Here is a 22,610-nt window from a genome sequence, read left to right on the forward strand (position 1 = left end):
GTCCTGGGAGGGGAGGTCCTGGGAGGGGAGGTCCTGGAGCAGGGAGGGGAGGTCCTGGGGCAGGGAGGGGAGGTCATGGGAGGGGAGGTCCTGGGGCAGGGAGGGGAGGTCCTGGAGCAGGGAGGGGAGGTCCTGGGGCAGGGAGGTGGGGAGAGCTAAATCCCAGGGGATTCAAGAGAACTAGGGAAGGGGACCAGGGAGGCTATTGGACCCTCTTTGGTGGTCAGTGGTCATAGGAAAGGGAAACCAAGTACAGACTGATAGATGGAGCTGTGGGGAAGGTTATTGGCTTCTCCGTTTTGGTGTTTTGAGACATTCTTCTAACCCAGGTTGCTCACTATGTAGCCAAGGCTAGTTTTCAGCTCCTGGTTCTCTTGCCTCTGCCTCCTGAGTGCTGGGATCACAGGTGGGCACCCCAAACCCGTGGGTGGGTTCAGTTTTTCACGGTGTGTGCACACCTGTAGTCAGGAGCGGGGAGCCAGTTAGGTGAGGGAGAAACTTGCTGGGAGTCAGACTACAGAACAGAGGGGCAGGCGTTAGCTGCAGGCCAACGTGTGACTTCCTGGCAGAGGGAGGAAAAGGCAGTGTGGGGGTGTGGTTAGAGCCTGTCTTGTCAGCTGTGGAGAGAGATGTGGCCAGGGTGGGGGTGGCTGTGGAGTAATCTCTGCTGCCGGGGACAGAGCTGAACTGGAGTCACGAAGAGCGTGGGAGTGCCGGGGACAGCAGGTGTGGCAGTCACAGTGTCTAGCAGGCACAGCTGAGGCTGGTCCACGCAGTCCTAGCCCTGCCTGGCGCACAGGGAGGGGTCGGCTGGGGCAGGCTGGAGCTGGCAGGCAGGAGCTACAGAGTGCCACCCAAAACCGAGTCCTCCACACGGGCTGTCCTGGTGGGAACTTGGCCACGACAAAAACAGCACATCATAAGCTTTGTTTAAAGCTTATATCTTTTTTTAATAAAAAATAAATCGTCTGTGACAAGCAGTTTTCTGAGTCAAAACACGGGGAAGTAGAAGGAAGAGTTCAAGGGGTCAAGCCACACTAGACAAGTGAACAAGGCTCAGATTATGCCTGCCATTCTAGCCAGGCCAGAGACAATAACAACCTGTCCAAACTGAAGCAAGAAGGAAGGTGGTCAAACTTCAGAAAAGACTTCCCAAACAGTAGGGCATGATTGGTAAGGGGAGCACAATCTTGGAGACCCTGGGAGAATGGGGGGCTGGTGTTCAAAGCAGCAGCTGCTTCCAGAGTGGCATCTCCCAGGATGGAGTTTGCAGGAACAGCCCCCAGCTTGCTCAGATGCTCGGGTCTGTCAGCACAGATTCCTGGACAGCCACACCTTTCAGGGTCTCCTGGAGCTCTTGGGGTTGGTTGACCAAAACTGAAGAATCCTGTCTGGCTCTTCCTGTCCCAGCAAGGGTGCAGGAATGGAGACAGCCCATGTGCTTACGGAAGAGAGTCCCATAGGGGAGGCCCTCCTGGGTGCCGTGAGGCTCTCCTGGGTGCTGTAGGTGATCCACAGAGGCAGGAGAGCCTCCCACCCTAGTCACAGTGCACTGTACCTGGCCCAGGCGGTACCAGGGCCTTGCTCTGCCCAGCTCCCACCTGTGGCCCCAGTTTAAGCCACTTCAGTGCCTAGATGGTTGTTGTCAGCATCTACGTCACTAGCAGAGGTCCTGTAGTCCTTGGAGGGCTGGAGATGCTGTTCCCTGCTCAATGGGGCCTTTTCCCTGGTGGGTAGTGTCCCACAGCCCTGAACCTTGCCCCGAGCCCGGAGTGCTCCCAGTGGGGAGGCAAGGAGGAGAGTGAGTGTTCCTAAGAGCACTATGGCCAGGAGGACAGTGACGATGAGAAAATGGGGCCAGTAGGACCGCTGGGCAGCCAGGGAAGCTCCACCACCGACCCTGGTCAGTGGGACTTGCACTCGTTCCCGGGGAACACCGGCTAGCTCAGGATCCAGGGCCAGGGGCTGGTCTTGGCTGTCTACCCAGTAGGAGACCACAGGGTATGAGTAGCCGTTCTCAGTGGCCACACACTGGTAGAGGCCCCCAACACCATCCTGAGGCAGCAGCAGGAGGGAGCCATTGTAGATGGTAGAGGAGGCTTCTGGGATTGTGGCCCTGCCGTGACTCCAGTGGTAGGACGCCAACGCTGACAGCTGAGGGCAGGGCAGCTCCAGGATGGAGTTGGGGACTGGCAGGACTTCTTTAACTGGAGGTCAGCAAAGAAGCAACATGTTCAGGGGGAGGGAGGCTTGGAGGCGGCAGAGACAACCTTACTCACATCTAGTCCCACTCTGTAGCCCGGGCTGGCCTTGAACTCTTGGCAATCCTGATGTCTAGGATTATTGGTATGGACCACCATGCCTGTATGTCTTCTGATTCTACTTCAACTCCCAAACTCAAGGCTCACCCCGTCTCTATCTCCAAGCTAGACTCCAAACTAGCCCCCTTGTCTTTCTCCCATCTAATGTCTAACCAGGTCCAACCCTTAGCTTCTGAAGTCAGCCAAGATCTGGCCTGTTCAGCATGTTGGTGGTGACTATAGACCAGCCTCCAGTATTCCTAATTCCAGCTCAGACACCAAAGCCACGTCCACCTCAACCTGGATCCTAGTGTGGCTGCAGCTCAGAATCCCTCTCCTATCCACAGCCAGGTTCCAATCCATCCTGACTCAGGAGGGATTTAGCTCTCAGCCTAGGCAGGTGCTGCGGAAGCCACTGGGGCATGAAAGCCAGCCCTGCCCCAAGCCCCCAGTGCCACGGCACCTCCTCCAGCCCCACACTCACTAAGTTGAGGGGGGCTCTGACGCCGGGGGCTCCTGGCCATGGGACCACGGGCGCAGGCCCATTCTGGGTTGCCTCGTTCCATGTCCTGCTTCCAGGAATTCCTGAGAAGACAAGGCAAGCACACTCAGCTCTTGAAAGACACGGAAGTGGGAGGGGGGGTGGGGAGGAGGAAGGAAAAAAGGAAGAAGGTGGGCTAGGAAGAGCAGGGAAAAACAAGGGCAACTTCAAAACCGCCCCGCAAAAGGCCACCTGCGAGAACTGGATGCAGAGGAGTGGTATCTGGGAGGGAGTGTGTCGGTGCCCCTTGATGGGGGAGGAACAGTAGCAGAACTGTGTAAGGGGAGCCTTGGCAGACTGTCGTCAGCCACCACCCAGGACCAACACTCACAGGGTGGAGCTGGAGCCAGAGAGAAGGCTGCACGTTCTTGACTCAGGGTCCCAGGCACAGTGGGGGTCCCTGGCAAGGACACATTCCACACAACTCTTGTAGACACTGCAATTGGCCCGGGGAACTCTCCAGACGCCTCCTGAGAAGCCTGCAAACACGGCACCCTGGGAGAGAGATGGAGGGGGGTCAGAAGCGCCAGCACCCTGGCCCAGGCTCCCCCAGGTCATCCCCACAGAAAGGCCATATTCCGTTGGGGTCTCTTCTCACTTGGGTGGGGGCCAGCTGCAGGTTTCGGACAGGCTCGGGCTCAGGGCTCAGCTGGATCTCCTCCACAAGGTAAGCACTGCTGTTCTCGGGTACCACAGCCTTGTGCAAGGACCCCGTGGCTGGGGAGACAAAGAGAAGGCGGAACTTCTCCTAACCGCCCTCACACGCCTCCCCAGCAAGCCAGGCACAGAGCATCCAGGCCACTCAGTCCCTCTGTGGCCCGGGGACGGAGGGCTGTGATAACCAGCTTTCTTTCCATGTGTGCGTGTGTGTGTGTGTGTGTGTGTGTGTGTGTGTGTGTGTGTGTGTGTGTGTGTGATGTATGTACCTGCCTGATGTGCATGCACACTTGCACATGGACGACAGAAGTCAAAGTTAGCGGTTTTACTCAGGCACTCTACTAGGTTTGCTGAGACAGGATCTCTCCTTGAACTTGGAGCCAGTCTAGACTGACTGCCTGGTTAACAAGCAACAGGGACCCCCCCATCTGTGTCCCCCACTTCCCACCCCACATGCTGGGGTTGCAGGTACCCAGTGCAGCACCCGGTTGTTCATGGGTTCCGAGTCTCTGAGTTCAGGTCCTCACAACTGAGTCATCCATTTCCCCAGTCTCTTTCTGTCTTTTTTTTTTTTTTCCCCTAGTATCGGGGTAAGTGAAGGGTTAAATCCAGGGCCTCTCACATGCAAGCAAATGCTCTCCCCTTGAGCTACATTCCCAGCCCTCTTTTTACCTTTTGGGACAGGGTCTTACTCTGTAGCCCAGGCTGGACTAACATGCAATCCTCCTGCCTCAGCCTCTCAAGTAACTAGGGCAAACAGGTTTGCAACACCAAGCCCTGCTTCTGATCGCCCTTTTAATGGTTGCAACTTTCTGCCGGAATCCAGAAATCTGAGGCAGGAGAATTATGAGTTCCAGGCCAGCCTGGAATATAGAATGAGACCCTGTCTCAAACAAAACCAAAAAACGTAACAACAAAAAGGACCAGGCATGGTGGTCCATGTTTTTAATTCCAGCACTCGGGAGGCAAAGGCAGTTCTTGGCCAGCCTGGTCTACATAGTGAGTGTCAGGCTGGCCAAGGGTTACATAGTGAGACCCTGTCTCAAAAATAAAATAAAATGCCAGGTAGTGGTGGCCCACACCTTTAATCCCAGCACTTGGGAGGCAGAGGCAGGATGATCTCTGTGAGTTTGAGGCCAGCCTGGTCTACAGAGCAAGTTCCAGGACAGGGAGAGCTGTCACACAGAGAAACTCTGTTTCGAAAAGCCAAAATAAATAAATAAATAGAATCATTTACAAAGCTGTTACTCCACTGCGTAACAGAATGAGAGAGACACTGTCAGTGAAGAAGGCTGACTCCCCGGGCAGGATCGACCTCACTCTGCTCTACCTGGTTTTCTGATCCTGCAGCTAAAGCTCCAAGCAGTGTTCTCATTCAGAACAGTACGGTCTGTCTCCACCCACTCCACAAGCACGGGGATTTCTGTGTCTTTCCTACTGTATGCTCAGCAGAGGCGCAGCAGAGACGCGCCTTCCAGCCTGGAAGAGTGAATGAAGGAGCCGCTTTCTCCCAGTAAAGCGCCCTGCCCTCCACTCTGGGCGACCTAGCCACACCCCCCAGCTCACTGTCCCTCTCTTTCCAGAACCACTGTCAGACCCACCCTCTCTCCTGAAGCCACCCTCATTCTTGGCTCCGGACCCTGATCCTCCTGCCTCCTAGAGGACACAGGCTCCCTGGATCTCCCAGCCCAGCCTCCTGTTCCCTTCACAGTTTGACCTGCCAGGTGTCTCCTCGCTTGATCTCTCTCCACTGGGTCCTTTTAGTCTTTTCTATCTATTCAAAAGTGATGGGGGGGCTGGAGAGATGGCTCAGAGGTTAAGAGTACTGACTGTTCTTCCAGAGGTCCTGAGTTCAATTCCCAGCACCCACATGGTAGCTCACAACCATCTGTAATGAGATATGGTGCCCTCTTCTGTATACATAATAAATAAATAAATATTTAAAAAAAAAACATGATGGGGCTGAGAACACACCCAGATGGTAGAGTGCTTGCCTGTAGGGCATGAAGCCCTGAGTTTGATCCCCATACCACATAAAACCAGGCTTGAGGCTTGGTGGCATATACCTGTAATCCCAGCATTTGCAAAGGTAGAGGCAGGTGGATCAGAAGTTCAGGGTCAGCCTTAGCTACATAGTAAGTTTGAGACCAGCAAGGGCTGCATATGACTCTCAAAAACAAACAAACAAACAAATAAATAAAATAAGGGCCTGGCTCCCCACCTTCTCCAGGGCGCCTTGATGGCCCTTCAGTCACACTTCCTACTCTACCCACTCACTCCTCCTGCGTCTGGTATGGCTCCTCCCAGAAGGCAGGCAGCTCTTTCTAAGACCAGAGAAGGTCCAGGGTGTTTCCCCCAGCAGACTGAAAGCTCAGAAAAGCTAGAGACCGGATGGTTCAGCGACTCCACTGTGTCTCCAGAGTCCAGCAGGGGACTCGTACCCTAAACACCTGTTAAAGGAATGAACTGACATGTGGATGAACTCCAAGGCTTCCTGCCTCAGCCTGGGTGCAGTCCCTGCTCTGGTCATCCCAGGTATACTTCTGGAACCCCATACTCACATGTGCCCAGGTACATGACCACATGCCTGCTTCCATCAAGACCCTGAGCTGGTTCCACAGCAATTTGTGTGTACTCCACACCAGACTTCACCAGCAGGGGCCTTCCTACAACGTGCTCGTCCATCAGAAAATGGTCCTTCATGAAGGTCAAGGCTTTGTCAGAGGACGGCCCCGTGGAGCACTGGAGGAGGAAGCAGACTGTCAGCCCGGCAGGCCCCGAGGACTGTGTTAGCCATGTCCCCTGCCCTGCTCCTCGGTGCCTGCAGCAATGCCAGCACAAAGCAGGGTGAAGGCTCCTTCAGGCAAACACCCCGCTTTGCTGTCTGTGGTCCCAGGCACGGCATAGAACCCAGCACAGGCAGCGCTGAGTCAGTGACAGAACGGAGGTGTGACAGAGAAGGGCGGGCGGTGTGGCAGTTCTGCATGAACTCGCTTCGTGACTTGGGGGAGTTCCTCCTCCATTCTGAGCCTCTTTTTTTCACTCATACTCGAGGGTGTCGGACCGGCTGTTCTCTGGAGGCCCTGTCAACTGGAGCGCATCTTTGCTCAAGATAATTGTCCTCCCTATTCAAGAGCATCGTCCTGAAGCCAGTCCCCACTGTCACCTACGAGGCGTGGAGTGTGGTTACTACAAGGTGTAGTAACACAAGTCAATTCACCCCTTCGAGCCGCAAATTCCTCAACTGGAAAGTGAGGTGACAACATCTATATCCCACTTTTGTGCCAGCAAAGGACACATGTACCTATTCTTGCCTCCTGCTACAGAGATTTTTTTAAAGATGTTTTTAAAATATTCCATTTTATTACTCTTTCTTTAGGTGTATATGTGTGGATGTGTGCACATGAGGGCAGGTGCCTGTGGAGGCCACAGGCATCAGATCCCCTGCAGCTGCCTGATATGGGTGCTGGGAACCAAATTCAGGTCCTCTGCAAAACCAGCAAGCACTCTTAACCACTGAGCCACCTCTCCAGACTCTCCCACAGTTTTTTAAAATTCCAGGCATGGTATAGCTCTATAGCCCAGCCTGGCCTCGAACTCTCAATCTGCCTCAGTCCTCTGAGTGCTGGAATTACAGGTGTGAGCCACCACATTTTATGTAAGTAAGTGCATGGCCAAGGAACATCGGATTTGTAGGCAAAACTACAAACAAGAAAGACAGAAACTAAACCACACAAGAAAAAAAGAAAGAAAGAAACACAAACCCAGGAGGAGGAAGCCAGGTGTGATGGCTCACACCATCACCCCAGCACACTCCAGCCTAACAGAGAAGGTTTGCTGTGAGTTCAAGCCGGTTATGCTACAGAGTAAGGCGCGCGCGCGCACACACACACACACACACACACACACACACACACACACACACGCATGCACGCACAACTAGATGAACTATATCACAGAAACATCACTAGGATCTAGACTAGACAACTCTACCAAACAAGTTAACTGCAAGACAAGGGGGCAGGGCAGGAGAGGGGGCTCAGACTGAGAAGGTTTGTGCTGTGTGGCTCACTCTTAACTCCAGCTCCAGGGAATCTGACACCTCTTCTGGCCTCCGCAGGCTTCTGCACATATGTGGTATACACATAAACACTCACATATACATACACATAAACAAAAATAAATTGTCTAGCTATAAAAATAAATCTTAAAAAGAAAATAAAGTATAAATGATAAGAGACTTAGAAAAACAATCTAAGGCAGAGCCAGGCAGATCTCTGTGAGTTCGAGGCCAGCCTGATCTACAAAGCAAGATCCAGGACAGGCACCAAAACTACACAGAGAAACCCTGTCTCGAAAAAACAAACAAACAAACAAAAAAAGCTGGGTGGCGGTGGTGGCGCACGCCTTTAATCCTAGCACTTGAGAGGCAGAGGCAGGCAGATCTCTATGAGTTCGAGGTCAGTCTGGTATACAGAGCAAGTTCCAAGACAGCCAGGGCTACACAGAGAAACCTTGTCTGGAAAAATCAATGTGGGGAGGGGGGAGGGAAATCTATCACAATTTATAGATCATATTTGGTTCTTGAGTCAAATAAACAAGCCACATTTTTAAATTTTGGGAGCTGGGTAGCCAGGTGGTAGTGGCACACACCTTTAATCCCAACACTCTAGAGGCAGAGGCAAGCAGATCTCTGAGTTCGAGGCCAGCCTGGTCTACAGGGTGAGTTCCAGGACAGCTAGGGCTACACAGAGAAACCCTGTCTGAAAAAAAAAGAGGGGTGGGGATCTGGGGAGATGGCTTAATCAATAAATGAACAAGGATCTGAGTTTGGGTCCCCAGATCCTCCTAAAAGCCAGGTGCAGTGTGTGCCTGTAACCCTATGCTGGGAGGTGGAGACAAGAGGGTCTCCAGGGCTTGAGGGACAGCCAGTCTAGCCAATCAATGAGCTCCAGGTTCAGCGAGAGCTCCGTCTCAAAAAACAAAAACAAAACAAAACAAAACAAAACAAAACAAAAAAAAAAAAAAAAAAAAAACAAGATGGGAAGAAAAAAACAAGAAGGAAGGCTGGGCATAGTAGTCCTAGCATACGGAAAGCAAAAGCAGACAATCTCCGTGAGTTCAAGGTCAACCTAGTTTAAATGGTGAGTTCTAGGCCAGCCAGGACAGCACAGTAAAAAGAAAGAAAAAATGAGGGGAAGATGGTCAAACAATTGAGGAAGAAGCAGAACATCAACCTCTGGCCCATAACATGCTCGCACACACATGCACACACACACACACAGCACACACACACACGTGCACACACATGCACACACACACATGAGCGCACACACACGTGCACACACACATGCACACACACAGCGCACACACACACGTGCACACACATGCACACACACATGAGCGCACACACACGTGCACACACACAGCGCACGCACACACACGTGCACACACATGCACACACACACATGAGCGCACACACACACATGCACACACACACACACACACACACGAGCGCGCACACACACACACACACACACGAGCGCGCACACACACACGTGCACACACACACATGTGCACACACACACGAGTGCGCGCACACACACACACACGAGTGCGCGCACACACACACATACACACACACATGCGTGCGCGCACACATGTACACACACATGCGCGCACACATACATATGTGTGTACATACACACCAAAACCCCTTTATGACATCTGTGACATCATTAGACTAATTGAAGTCTGAGCTGTGAATGGTGGCACACGCCTGTCATCCCAACACTTGAAAGACAGAGAAAAGAGAATAGTAGTTTTGAAGCCAGGTCGAGTTACATAACAAAACCTGTTTCAAAAAATTAAATTAAAATAAGGGAGCTGGAGAGATGGCTCAGTGGTAAACAGTACTTAACTGCTCCCTACAGAGGCTCTGAGTTCAGTCGCCAGCACCTACATGGTGGCTCACATTATCTATAACTCCAGTCCCAGGGGATCCAATGCCCACATCTGGACTCCTTAGGCACCCTCTGAAACTGTAAGCAAGCCCCCAATTAAATGTTTTCTTTTATCATTTCCTTGGCCATGGTGTCTCCTCACAACAATAGAACAATGACTGAGCTAACGAGCATAAGAAAGTTTCTCAGAACTGAAGAAAACAATTGAGATTTTCGGGCTGAAGTGGTCCACTGGGCTTCCAGTTCAACACAGAGACCACAGGAACTCCATGTGGAATATGTGAGCACCAGGGACTGGCCAGGTGGTTGAGCAGGAAAGGTGCCGGCTGCCAAGCCTGAGCCTGAGGATGGCCTGTGCTCTCTCCCTGGAAGGGAAGGAGGGAGGAGACTCCTTTAATTGCCCTCTGACCCCTCACACAAAATAAGCAAACAATCAAACAAATACATAATTTAAACATTTAGAACAGTGAGAGAAAACAAGTTACATCCAAAGGGTTAGGTGCCCAAACAGCTTATCACATTTCCAAAGCAGCTCTGGAATACAGGCAAGAGTGAGCCTTGCCTGGCGGTGGTGGCACACGCCTTTAATCCCAGCACTGGGGGGAGGGGCTGGTGAGGTGGCTCAGGAGGTAAATCTGACAGTGGCAGAAGGAAATCAGGTCCCCAAAGTTGTCCCCTAACCTTCACACATGTGCCATGGCACACACGTACCCACACACGTATTCACAGATAACAAATAAATAAAAATTAATTTTTAAAAAGTTACTAGGGGTGGGGCGTGTGGCTCAGTGTTAGGGCACTTGCCTGGTACATGTGAGGCCCTGGGTTTGATTCTCAGAACTGAAAAGAAAGAGCCTACCTGCTAACGCTCACGCAGAAGTTAGGGATAACACACTGGAAAGGAAGGGAACGGAAAGCCGATTTGCAGAATTTGCTAATTTCCAAGGTGCACACTGCCTTTAAAAATGATTTCAAGCTACCAATGTTACAACACTGAGCACGAGTTTGAAAAGAGATGTGCAGGAGAAAGCTGGGAGTGTGGTGCACGCCCGTAATCCAGGCACTTGGGATAGAAGTGGGAGGTGAGTTTGAGGCAAGCCTTGGATGGGAGCGGGGGTCCAGCACCAATCCAGTAGATGTCTTTGATTTTGTATTTATTTACCCGTTCTGGTATCTTTGAGATAGAATCTTGCTGTGTAGCCCGGGCTTGCCTTGAATCTGCCTCGGCTTCCTCTGGAGTGCCGATAGTACAGGCATGCACCACTACACTCGGCCTATTGGAGTCTTTAAATACGTACACATATAATTCAGATGAAAAAAACTACAGGAAAATATGCAGGTGAAAAGCTAGACATGGTGGCACACGCCTGGAATCTAGGCATTTGGGAGGTGGAGGCAGGTTATCAGGAGTTCAAGGCCAGCCTGGGGTACTGGAGACCCAGCCTGAAAACAATAAAATGTGGTGAAGCTGCCCAAGACTGAGCTTGGCACCCAGCCCACGTGCTCCTAATCCTTTGCTCATACAGCCAGGTATTTGGTGCTCACTTAGCACTGGGAAGAGGTGGTCCTTGGCAACTGTTCTGAACGTAGGGCGGTATTGAACATCTGTGGCATACGGGCTAGTGCGTGGGCATTTGCCCTGCCATGATGGTGCTTTCACATGCATTCCAGGAGGTTCTGGGAGGAATAGGTGCTACTCACACTGCCTGGCCTCGGGTTGGCCTCCGGGCCCCTGTAAGTGGTCCATCGGGAAGTTTCCTTGTTCAGCTCCTTGAACTTTCCTTTAAAGACTCGCTCAATGTCCGCGAGGGAGAAGGAACAGACCGCTGAGCTCCTGGTCTCACCGACCTGCCTGAAGACAGCCGGAGAGGGCACTCACTGTGGCTTCCTCTCCTCGACAGCTACTGCCCCTCCAGCCCGGGCAGAGCTCAGCGGAATCCCAGCAGGCCTGGAGGGCAGGGGACAGGCCAGCCTCTGGAGGTTTGTTTTCCCTTGCTTATGATAAGGACCTGGGAGCCCCACGGGCTTCCCTGGCTCTGGACTGAGGCCTGGCTAGAAGCCCATCACAGGATCTGAAATATGATTGTTCCTAATGAGGATTAATTGGGGCATAGGCCCTGGGGTGGCCCCTGCCTGTCCTGCCGGGGCTGGGCTGGGCTGGGCCCACAGGAAGAGTGGTAGAACCTGCTTCAGGCTGGATTTACATGTAGCCTTCTTTTTTTTTTTTTTGGTTTTTCGAGACAGGGTTTCTCTGTGTAGCTTTGCGCCTTTCCTGGAACTCACTTGGTAGTCCAGGCTGGCCTCGAACTCACAGAGATCCGCCTGGCTCTGCCTCCCGAGTGCTGGGATTAAAGGCGTGCGCCACCACCGCCCGGCACATGTAGCCTTCTTTAAGGCCCTTGGATTCTTGGCTCTCAGAGAGTGAACCACAGCTTTGTGATTTCTTCTGTCTTGGTCTCTCATACTCTCTTTAACACACTGGGGTCTCAGTTCTGCATTTCATTGATATCAGACCCAGCCTCCCAGAATCCTTTTCTTCCTGGCACATTGTTGGCAGATGCCTAAACGTGGTGATGCCAGACCATTAGCAAATCAGTTAACCTTTCCTGGTCTGTGAGCAAGGATTTCCTGGTTTTTCAGCCATAGTGGTCTTGGCCCTGGCCATTAGGAACCGGGAGGAGATAAATCTGTGGCTAGCATTACAATAGCATTTGTGCGATACAGATCTTCCCCTACCTGCTGGGAATTTCTCTTTACTTCCATTTCCTGACCTAGGTGGATTTTTTGTTTGTTTGTGTGTTTGTTTGTGACAGTCTCTGGTAGCCAAGGCTGTCCTCACTACGTAGCTGAGAATGACCTTGAGTATCTGATCCTCCAGTCTTTTCTTCTCGTGGGTCCCTTGTACCACCAACACTGATTTACGTGATGCTGGGGATCCAACCTAGGGCTTTGTACACGCTAGGCAAGCACTATACTGACTGAGCTACATCACCAGCCCTTGTGTGTATTTGAGACATTAGTCCTCGAACTGATCCTCCTTCCTCATTACCATGTCTAGCTTTATTTTATCGATGTTTTTGTCTTGTTTAAGACAAGCTCTCTCTGCGTAGTCCAGACTGGCTTCCAATTCTTTATCCTCTTGCCTCTACCTTCCAAGTGCTGAGATCACAGGCATGCACCAGTCACGCTGGGTATTTTGCTGATTTTTAGTGTCTACCTTCTGTAAGCTTCCTTCCATCCTTTTTGGAACCAGGCAGAATAAAGCTAGTCTCTGAACTTTTGTTTCTCCCTATGCATGAAAGACCGCAGGATCCCAGCAGTCAAATGCCTTCCCTTCCTATGTAACGTGCAGTGTATAAAGCAGGCTTTCATCGGCCCCCGCCTCCCTGGGGTCCCTCCTCTTCCCTGCCCTGCTGCTCACCACTGGGAGGTAAAGACTGCATAGATGCGGGAAACTGAGGGCAGCAGGACCGCGTGGCGGATGATGTTGAATGGCAGCTGACCTGGCTGGGCGCAGAGCAATTGGGCCTTCAGGAAGGTGGTCCACTTCTTCTGCAGCAGCTTTTCCCCGCCCACGTCGTTCTAGGGGAAGCGGTGGAGTCATGGGACGACCTTTTAGCCTGTGGACCCGCCCCACCCACCTCTCCCCACTCCCATTGGCTCCCTGGCAGCCCAGCCCTCCACCAGACCAAAGGGCAGACCTTGCAGACTCGAGCCACCCTGGATGTGTACAGCTCCTCAAAGAAGTCAAACTCGCTGGCTGTCTCCTCGAAGAAAAAATAGACGACCCGTGTAGATGGAATGGCTGCCACGAAGGAGGCATCCGCTGTGAAGGCAGGACAGATAGGAGTAGAAACTGAACATCAGGATGCTCAGGGTTCCCTTGGTGACAGGTGGGCTCTGAGGACCGGGACAGAAGTCTCCCATCCCACAGCCTGTTGAGGCATGTGTACTCTTTCCTTTTTGAGATGGGATCTCACTGTAGCTCTGGCTGGCCTGAAACTCGCTGTGTAAACCAGGCTGGCTTCCCTTCAGAGATCCACCTGCTGCTGCCTCTGCCTCCCAAATGCTGGAATTAAAGTCGTGCGCCACCCCAGCCGGCTTCGTGTACTTCTTTAATTAATTTTTACCAAACAGAGCTGAGTGAATTAAAGCAAATCACAGACCCAGGGTCAGGAAGGGGGCCCAAAGCCGTGTTGACTGGAATCAGGGCCTTACGGTGCAGCCAGCGTAGGAAGATATCAGTCTTGAGAACAGGCTGGGATCCCAGCGTGCGCATCAGGATGGGCTCGCTGCCCAGGAAGTTGTTCATGGTGCCAGAGTAGAGCATCCCATCTAGGACCAGGGAGAGGGAGGAGAAGCAGGTGTATCAGGGGAGGCTGCCTGCCCTGCTCAGACATGCTTCCTTCTATTCCGTACCCTCTTGCAGAACCCCAAAGCCCAGCTCATACTGCCCGCCCCCCACACACAGAAGGCTCCCTTCTTAGACCCCTCTGGCCACAGGCAATGGCCTGTGATGCCTTTTGTATTGAGCATTTGCCAGCTTTTCTGGTCCTTCCTCAAACACCAACCCCAGAATATGACTATCTGGTGCTCACACATCTTGGTCCCTGCTTATCTTTTAAGTCTGCTCAAAAGGCAATGGCCATCTCCTGTAGGCAGCCAGGTGGGAAGTCTCTGATGGTCTGTGTCCGGGCAGAGGCACACAACATCTTTGTCGTAGCCCCTTCAGTACCCAGCTCAATGTGTAACACATCAGGAGAGGCATCTGCCCATACGCAGTGGTTAAACAAGTGGCTGAACCTCAGGGATCACCTGGTGACGTACTAGACCACTAGGACTAATATCTTCCCACATGGATTTCCTTGCGCCCCTCTGGGGACAGTTTCAGGAGGGGCTAATGCCTGGGCTTCCTGGTTCTCCCTCTGATCCTGCCCTCCGAAGCTCCTGGTTCCCTCTGTCCTTTTCTTTGGACAACTATCATGCCTCACTTTTCCCAGAGGGGCTGGAAAAGGCAAGTTTTAGTATGGTCTGGGAAGCCTGATACTCACCGACCAAGACAGCTGTGTGTTTGTGAACAGGGTCAAAGGGGCTTTGGCCCTTCCCATCCATGACCTTGTCCTTTAAGATGGGCAGCAGGGAGGAATCTTGGAGTTCCTAGAGGGGGGGAGAGGCTGGGAGCCCAGAATGCCAGGGTCGCACATCTCATAGATAAGGAGCATGAGGGAGGGAGTGAAAGGAACGGAGAGGGACGTTGGTCTGGGGCCAGGAATCTTGCGCGGGTCCTTGGGGACCAGAGATTCCCAAAGGTACCGAGAGTAGGCTGGGGTGGATGTGAGAAGACGTGTTGGGGGGCCTGTGAGCAAGTGGGGCCTCAGGGAACTCACAATGAAGGCACAGGCAGGGCTGAAGGCAAAGGTCCCACAGGTGTAGAGGTGGGTGGCGTTGAAGGAGACCAGGACACGGATGAAGTTGAAACACTGCGTCTAGGGGGAAGCAGAGAAATCAAATTGCCAGGCCTCTCACCCCAAACTCCTGGTCTTAGAGGCTGCTCCTCCATTCCCAGTGGAGAGAAGGGCTGAGATCAGCACTGAGGAGCTTTGACAGGACATGATCCAGGCAAAAATCACAGGAACAAGCCCTCCTGTGCCCACCCCTCGGGTCACCAGGGATGGTCCGAGGTACGCCAGGGTTCTGTAGCCAGAGTCTCTAAGCGCTCACACTCCACTTACCTCGTTGCTCTTCTTCTTCAAGGCACATTCACTCTTTTTTCTCTCACTGGCTGGCCAGGGTATCTGAAGTGGAGAGTTAAGAGGAGGAAATGAAATGAAGTCTGGTTTTTCTGCACGCCATCCCCTCTCCAGCTCTGGCGTAAAAACACCAGTAAGGTAGTTAGTGGTGTTCAGTAGGCAGTCATAATGCCAATTTGATTAGGACTATAACTTCCATAATATTAGGGTTCATCAAGACATGGCTCTGTGGTAGAAGCAGAAAGATCTGAGTTCAAATCTAGGCTCTGCCACCAACGGACTGTGCACTCTGGCTTAGTTTCACAGCCCGCTGCTGGTTGCGGCTAGATGGCATGTTTAAGTGCCTGGCATACACAGCAGTGGTTATAAACCACACATTTCCTGGGGGAGCCTGTCAGCTCCTGAGCCACCCCTTAGAGGAGCTCCATAGGTGGGGTGCAGATATGAACTTAGGGCCTTCCACACTCTACACAACGTGCTCTGCCACGGAACTACACTCCTAGTCCGAGACTCTGGAATTTTAACCCATACCCTGTATGTGCAGATGGCCAAGAGACCACCCACTAAGGAGAATCCGTGAACTACGCCTTCCTTCCCCGCCCTGCCCCCTTCCCCTCACACGGCTATCATCGGGGTTGATAGCACTAGAAGCAAGGATTTCTCTAGTAGGTCGGTGCACATCAAATTATTTGAGTCACTGATTTGAGTCAATGTTTTTCTGCTATGCCAGTGACTTCCGCATCAGCCTTTTCGGCAGCTGACATTGCCCGATTGGTATTCAGGGCCTCGAAACAGTGAGACCACAGCGGCATTTCCATCCCAGCACTGCTGATTCAGAGAGTGGCAGGTGGCTGTTCACAGGAAGCAGCGCTGGTCCAGGGCAGCTGCTGTCCTCACTTCCAGCCAGCCCCTTTGTCTCGGGCCTCCTCACCATGTTCCTCAGCCTGGGGGTTCCTGGGTTCTGGATATTCAGGGCCAGGATGGCCTCTCGAGCCCCCACATACAGAGTGTTGCCGTCGGCACTCAGGAGCAGGGCGTCAAAGTCTCGGAGGCCTTTTTGGTGGAAGAAGCTGAGGGCCCTGTGCCCATCTCCTGTTGGGAGGCAGTGATAAGGAGAGAGAGGATGAGGAGGAACTGAGAACAGCTGCTGATTCCCGGGACAAAGGTGGGGGAGGGGTGGCAGGCCTCAGTGGCTGGACCAGCTCTTCTACCGGCAGCCCCCCCTTTCCCCTGAACCCCCAATAGCAGGCGTCTGGACTTTGTGTGCAGAGTCCCCAGAAGAGAGATGTGCCAAAGACAAGGTGGTGACAGCCTGGGGCTGGTGGAGAGCAGGGAAGCCTGCTCAAGACACAGACGGGAAATGGAGGGAGGTTAGAAGATGCATTCTCAGGTTTGAGGGGCCTGCAGTGAGGCAGGATGGGAGAGAACGGCTGACAGGTAGACACAGGAAGGGCTTCTCAACCACAGGCAACAGAGGTAACCGTGGTCTGCTTCAAGACTTGTCACAGCTACAGATTCCTGCCACCCCCACCCCCGGTTCCCTCCCTTGCTCTGTTACAGGAATCCCCCACCACTAGCAACGCCGCCGCCACCATGACGAGAAAGGCCATGTTCTCTCTCTGTCTGAGCCCCGTCAGTGTGGGCATGACTGAATGCCACCTGGACAGGCTAAGTATGTTGATTACTAGGGCCCGGTCACTACCTAGTGAGGTGGTGTGTGTGCACTTACACACGTGTGAATGCGTGAGCCCCTGTCACAATGGCACTTCAGCTCCTCCCTCATGAGCACATTTGGACTTTTGGGTTAGTCAGAGGGCAGCCCGGTTGTTACCATGTTGGCCTCAAGGGATCTTAGGACCAAGAGGAATCGAAAGACCAGATGGAAAAGATCCTGCATAGGCTGCCCTGCCCTGAACTCTGTGCTCCTCGCCCTGAGGCCTCATCCAGCTTCCCCTTGAAGCCCAGGTTTGCTTATGCTGACACTCCCATCCCACCCAGGGATGCCTCTTTCCACTAACACTACACCTCCTTTGCCATTCTGCCTCCGAAGCTGCAAACAGAACTGCCTAACTTCTGCGCGGGTGGTGTGGGGAGTGTGTGTGTGTGTGTGTGTGTGTGTGTGTGTGTATAGCGCTTCTCTTGGGGCATTTCCTAGAACAAGAGGGTTCAGAAGCCCCACAGCCCCAGCAGGAAGTCACTGAGACTGGGTATCAGGCTCCAGCCGACCCCCAGGTGAGCTGCCTCGGATGCCTTCTCCTGGTGCCCATCCTACTGGACACAACCTGGCCCTGGTGTGATCTCTGGGGTTGGCTCGGGGCCACCAGCTCCATAGACAAGCTGGCCTGGGCTTTGGCTTTGGGACACCTGGAGCTTTGAAAGCAGTCAGGAATTTAGTGTCCTGCTTGGTGACAGTGTCACTTGAGGAGGGAAAGAAAAATCAGACTTAGCAGAAGGAGGGCGCCAGTGGCCCTGTCTGCCCTTCCTGATCAATGTGTGGTCTCCCCTCCTCCCGGGCCCTCCACTGCTCCTTGGCATCTCTGTCTCTCCACTCGATTACCCCCCCTCTGACGGCCCCTTCTCCTTTCTTGACCCCTCCGTCTTGCCATCCACACCTCCCAGTTACCGGACACTTACCTGCGTGGTATTTGACTCTGGGCATGGGCCCCTGCCCACCAGTGCCCGTAGCAGGTCGCAGTGACAGCAGCAGGAGCAGTTGGAAGAAAAAAACTCCCAGGAGACTCCAGGGGTCCTGGCCCAGGGATGGTGGGGCCATGGTCAGACAGAGACTGTCGCCAGATGGCTCTGGGGGAAACAGGCACTTTCTGGGTAAGCAGTGCTTACCACACCCTTCCTGAGGGCCAATAGGAGAGCCCCAGGGGGGCAGAAGTTCCTCTCTGGAAGGGCCCTCAGAGTCTCACTTCCATCCCACTCCCAGCCTTGACGTTGCCTCCCGCTGCCCTCTAGATAGGGGCTCTGGCGTGGCCCATGCTGTATCTCTGGTCCCCTCCTATTAAAAGTCCCCCTTGTCATTTCTCACCTGACACACAGTAAAGTAACTTCCCACTCTTGCCTCTTAGCATCTCCTGCCCCCATGGTCCAGAGCCCTGATCATTCCTGGCCCTGGACAAAGGGCTTCTGGGGAACTAGTTCCTGCATCCACAGGGTAGATCCCCAGGCTGGCCTGTCACTCAGCTGTGCCTATACCTTGTGTCTGCTACTCACCCCAACCCAGGCAAGCAGCCCACTCTTTCTCCAGCCCCCAGGGGCTCTGACTCTTGCTTAATTGGGCCTATCTAGCCTTCTTCTTTGAAGTAGGGGCATGCCAGTTTATCTACCAGTTTGGCCGTCTGCATTTCCTGGGAATGGCCTGGGCAGGAGTCACTGGCAGACTCCCAACCTCTAGAGCCCCCCCTTGTCTCTGTGCCTCTGCTGTCTGCCTCCCTGGGGCCCTGCATCACCCTCCCCCATGACCTCCGAATGCAAGTCGCCCACCTCATCTCACATACCCTTGAGCCAGCCACACTGAGAAGTCCCGAGTTCAAACCCTGAAGCATCCAAGGCAAAGGAGGGGGTCCAGGCAAAGACAGAAGGCTCAGCCTGGCTGGAATGGGAGCACGGCCCTCCAGGCACCCATCCTGCGAGAGCCAGTGTGGGTTCCAGGCCAGGGAAACCAGAATTTCTACCTCGAGTTGTGACAGATCCTGGCTTGGGCGGAAGTTGGTGATGGTGGATCAGGGCGGGGAGATTGGGGGGGTGGGGGGAGGGGGAGGCTCACAGGCTTTGTAGGAGACACACCTCCCTCCCTGCGCTTAGTCTATCCAGAAATTAAGAGTTTCTTCTAGGCCACTTCAGTGATGTCCTTGTCTCTCTGGCACACTACTTTCATTCTAACCAGCCTACGCTGTGGTCTCTCCTCTTGCTCAAGACAGCTCAGTATGACATTGTCTTTCATATTCCTCTTTTCGCTGACCCTGTAGTGGGGTTCCCCCACTACTGAGAAACAGCTACAGGGGCCTAATCTTCCGACCTCCCACATCCCTGAAAGATAAAACATTTCAAGCCAGGCAATGGTGGTGCACACCTTTAATCCCAGCACCCAGGAAGCAGGGGCAGATGGATCTCTATGAGCTCCAGGACAGCCTGGTCTACAGAGTGAGTTCCAGGACAGCCAGGGCTACACAGAGAAACCCTGTCTCAAAACAAACAAACCACCACAGCAGCAACCACAAAACCCCCACATTGTGTCAGGTTTGTATCCATGGCTTGGCTGAGGACACTCTCCTGTCATCGACCCTCGCCACCCTTAGGGCAGCATCAAGCCAATGGGAAATCTGAGGAATTTCCCTTTTGAGCTCATGCTTCATAGGATGCACTTGGGAGATGAGACGCTCAGCTGGAATGGTGGCTGGTTCTTCCTCTCCAAAGGCTCCCGGGAAGACCTCATAACGCAGGGTTAATGAGGCGCCAAGGGCTCCTAGGCCAATAAAGAGTGGTTGGACTCCTGCCCACTCACCCAGGTCAGCTGACCTCAGGTGGAGGAGCACAGTGACCCAGGCGGCTCTACCTCCAGTTAGCACCCCATCTCCATCCTCAACACATTCCTCACGGCCAGGCCAGACCTCCCTGGAGGATAACCTCCACCCTTCCAGTTCCAGCTCCCAGGGTAGAAGCATTCCTTGGTAGATCCCACGAATCCCTTCCCTTCACACTTCCGCTCCCATCCTCTGCCATGGCCCAGGAGCTGGGCTCACACAGACCCCTCCTGAGGACTCTTCCTGTCAGAACTGGCCACGACTCCCCCAAACCCTGATGCTGATTGTCAGGACTCCACCAAACTCTCTGTTCTCCTGACATGTCTTCTGAGTCTCCTTGACCTCCTGCTCAGTCTTGGGAAGCCACCACCCCAGGGCCTCTCTTTGGGGACAGATTGGCCTATCTGGGTCATGGGGAGGAGCCATGATAGGGGAAGCCAGAGGAGCAGCTCCAGTGCCATGCTCTCTCCCCTATTCCTGTCCCTGGGCCTCCCCACAAGACCCAGTGCTATCCCTCTCCCACCAGACCACGTGAGGAGTCGGCAGGGGGCTTCAGGCCTCCCAGCTTTCACACGCAGTTTCCACGATAGTCTTCTATCACAGAGAAGGGAAGTGAGACCAGGGACGCTGTCCAGCCAGCCAGCATCTACCTCAGACCTGGCTATTGGGAAGCTCACTCTACAGGGCTGGCTCCCATCTCCTGCCCTAGTGGATTAACTGATCAATGGATGGAGCAAGCATCAGGGTGGGAGCCTCAGGGGCTCCCTCTCCTCCAGCTGAGAAACAATCACCCTGGGATGATGCCTGACTCAGAAGGAACAGAAACCACCCCAAAGAGAGGCCATCTGATGTCAACCTCAGCCCAGGTACTTCCTGTCCCTGGGTGCCACCCACTCTCTCCTCATGGCGCCTTTCAGGTCAAGCTCAGAGGAGAGGCAGGTGGGAGAAAGGCACACGGCCCCACAGCACGTTCCTCACCCTTGGACCTCACAGTTACAGTCACACAGGGCTCTGTCGTCAGAAGAGGCCATGCTTGGGAGACTCTCCCACTGCTGCTGCCTTGAGAGTCCTAATCGTTTTTTTTTTTTTAAAAGGGACTACATTTTCATTCACACGGGGCCCCACAAATTATGTAGCAGGTTCTGCTCACAGGAAGCTCCGAGCTGGCAAGCCACACACCCTCCCTTGCTACACAAATGAGGAAACCAAGGCCGGTGACCGGAAGCATCTGAGCCAGGGTTGGCGTCAGGCAGCAGGCAGTCTCTAGAGGGAAATGCCATTTTCACTGTCCCATCCCTGTCCTCCCAACTCCATTCTCCATAAGGCCTGGAGCTCAGCCTGGGGAATCCCCAGGTGCACGTCAGCCCCTGGAAATCACAGCATTAAATTCAAGCACCCCATGTCAGACTCCAGTCCCCCCCCAGTTCTCCCCACAACCCCTAGACCGTAAAGGAGAGTAGCCCCTTCCTGTGGGATTTGATCACCAAAAGTAAAGATGGGAAGCAGGGGTGAGGAAGGAGGGATGTTGAAGGGTTGATCCTCACCGTACCCCTTGCCGCTCTGGAGCCCCTGTCTTGTACAGATGTCTCATTAAGAGAATCAGTACAGAAACCAGCCCTGGCTTCACCAGTGACTGGCAGGTCTAGTTTTCCCAGCCTCCTTCTCTTCCTAGCCTTAGGGGCAGCCCTCAGGAGAGCAGGGTCTTGGGGAAATATCCTTTTCCTGCTCTGCTTTCAACCCATGGCCCTGCCCTTCTTTTATGATTATAGCCAGTCAAATCAACTTACATAGATAAGTACAGTGTGTGTGTGTGTGTGTGTGTGTGTGTGTGTGTGTGTGTGTGTACACTAAGGGTGTCCCCAGTCTGTGTCCCTAGCACCCCCCACCTCTTCCTGTCCCTGCAGGTCTCCAGCGTTCTTACCACCCACCCCATTCCATCCACCTAACCCCTTACCCAGTGCCTCTTGGGTTCCCTCTCCCAGTCTGGCTAGTGCTGGAAGCTGCGTTGAGCATTACACACAATGCTCTGACTTCTCCGTCTGCCCCTCGTCAGGGCAGAGTCAGCGCCAGACAATGGCCCGCCCCTCTGTTCCGCACTGTCTGTCGGCTCTCCCGCTTCTTACCTGGAGCCCGGGATGCCGCTGCGCTTCCCTCCCCCTGGAATGCCAGGCGGCTTGGCTTTCCGGTCTCCCAGTGCCTCCTTCCCGCCACCCTCCCACCCCCATCCCCAACCCCATCCCACCTCACTGGTCCTTAGTCACCATGGCGACCGCATCTCTAAGTGGGAGGGACTAGAATCTCCCCATATTCTTCCTCCTCCTCTCCTGTCCCACTGTGCCCCACTTCGGTGGCTCCTGGATTCTCATATGTGTAGGCAGGACTCCAGATGTGACAAGAGGGGATACTCTAACCCCCGGGTCCCTGCTCAGCTCCTTTGCCCACCCTCAGGCAAGCCCCAGTGTGCAGGTATTGGGTTAGGAGACCACTGAGGCAATCTCCTTTATGGCCAGTTTCTCTTCATCTCCAGCTTTCCTAAGTACTACGAATGCATAAGGAAGATGCACCTGGATGCTAGCCAGTCACCTACAACTGGAGTTTACCAATGAGGATGTATGCAAACACATCTGCGGATGCAGGGCCTCCACCAAGAGCGGAGGAGACCATCTTCATTGGTTCCCGACCTCTGGGGGAGGGGCTACTTTTCTCAGGTCCAGGCCCTGCATTTCTTTCCTGAGCCACCTTACAAGGAAAATGGTGTCTCCAGACACCCTCAACTAACACCCCCTGGGACTCAAGAAGGTCTGTGCTGTAAGAGATGGATAGGAGGCAGACTTTAGAAAAAAACTTCCTAAAAGTCTAGCAGTAAA

The 22,610-nt window shown here is 53.5% G+C and overlaps 1 protein-coding gene across 2 annotated transcripts; it reads right to left on the reverse strand.

Annotated features, from left to right (window-relative positions):
* Positions 1-925: 925 nt before the first annotated feature.
* On the reverse strand, positions 926-21,954 carry Sema4a (semaphorin 4A). 2 transcript variants are annotated; one of them, XM_059265612.1, is made up of 15 exons: positions 21,867-21,954; positions 17,846-18,013; positions 16,143-16,303; positions 15,194-15,256; positions 14,849-14,947; positions 14,513-14,618; positions 13,680-13,796; positions 13,163-13,287; positions 12,883-13,043; positions 11,163-11,313; positions 6,060-6,240; positions 3,440-3,558; positions 3,173-3,336; positions 2,785-2,885; positions 926-2,207 (listed from the first exon to the last, which is right to left on the reverse strand). In XM_059265612.1, exons 2-15 carry the CDS (start codon positions 17,982-17,984, stop codon positions 1,615-1,617), a joined length of 2,280 nt encoding a protein of 759 aa, XP_059121595.1. In that variant the 5' UTR covers positions 17,985-18,013; positions 21,867-21,954; the 3' UTR covers positions 926-1,614. The 2 variants fall into 2 exon arrangements, with proteins under 2 accessions (XP_059121595.1, XP_059121596.1); XM_059265613.1 differs by lacking the exon at positions 21,867-21,954 and adding an exon at positions 18,718-18,924.
* Between the last annotated feature and the right edge of the window lie 656 nt (positions 21,955-22,610).

Source organism: Peromyscus eremicus, chromosome 6, assembly GCF_949786415.1.
Source record: "Peromyscus eremicus chromosome 6, PerEre_H2_v1, whole genome shotgun sequence".
Taxonomy (NCBI): domain Eukaryota; kingdom Metazoa; phylum Chordata; class Mammalia; order Rodentia; family Cricetidae; genus Peromyscus; species Peromyscus eremicus.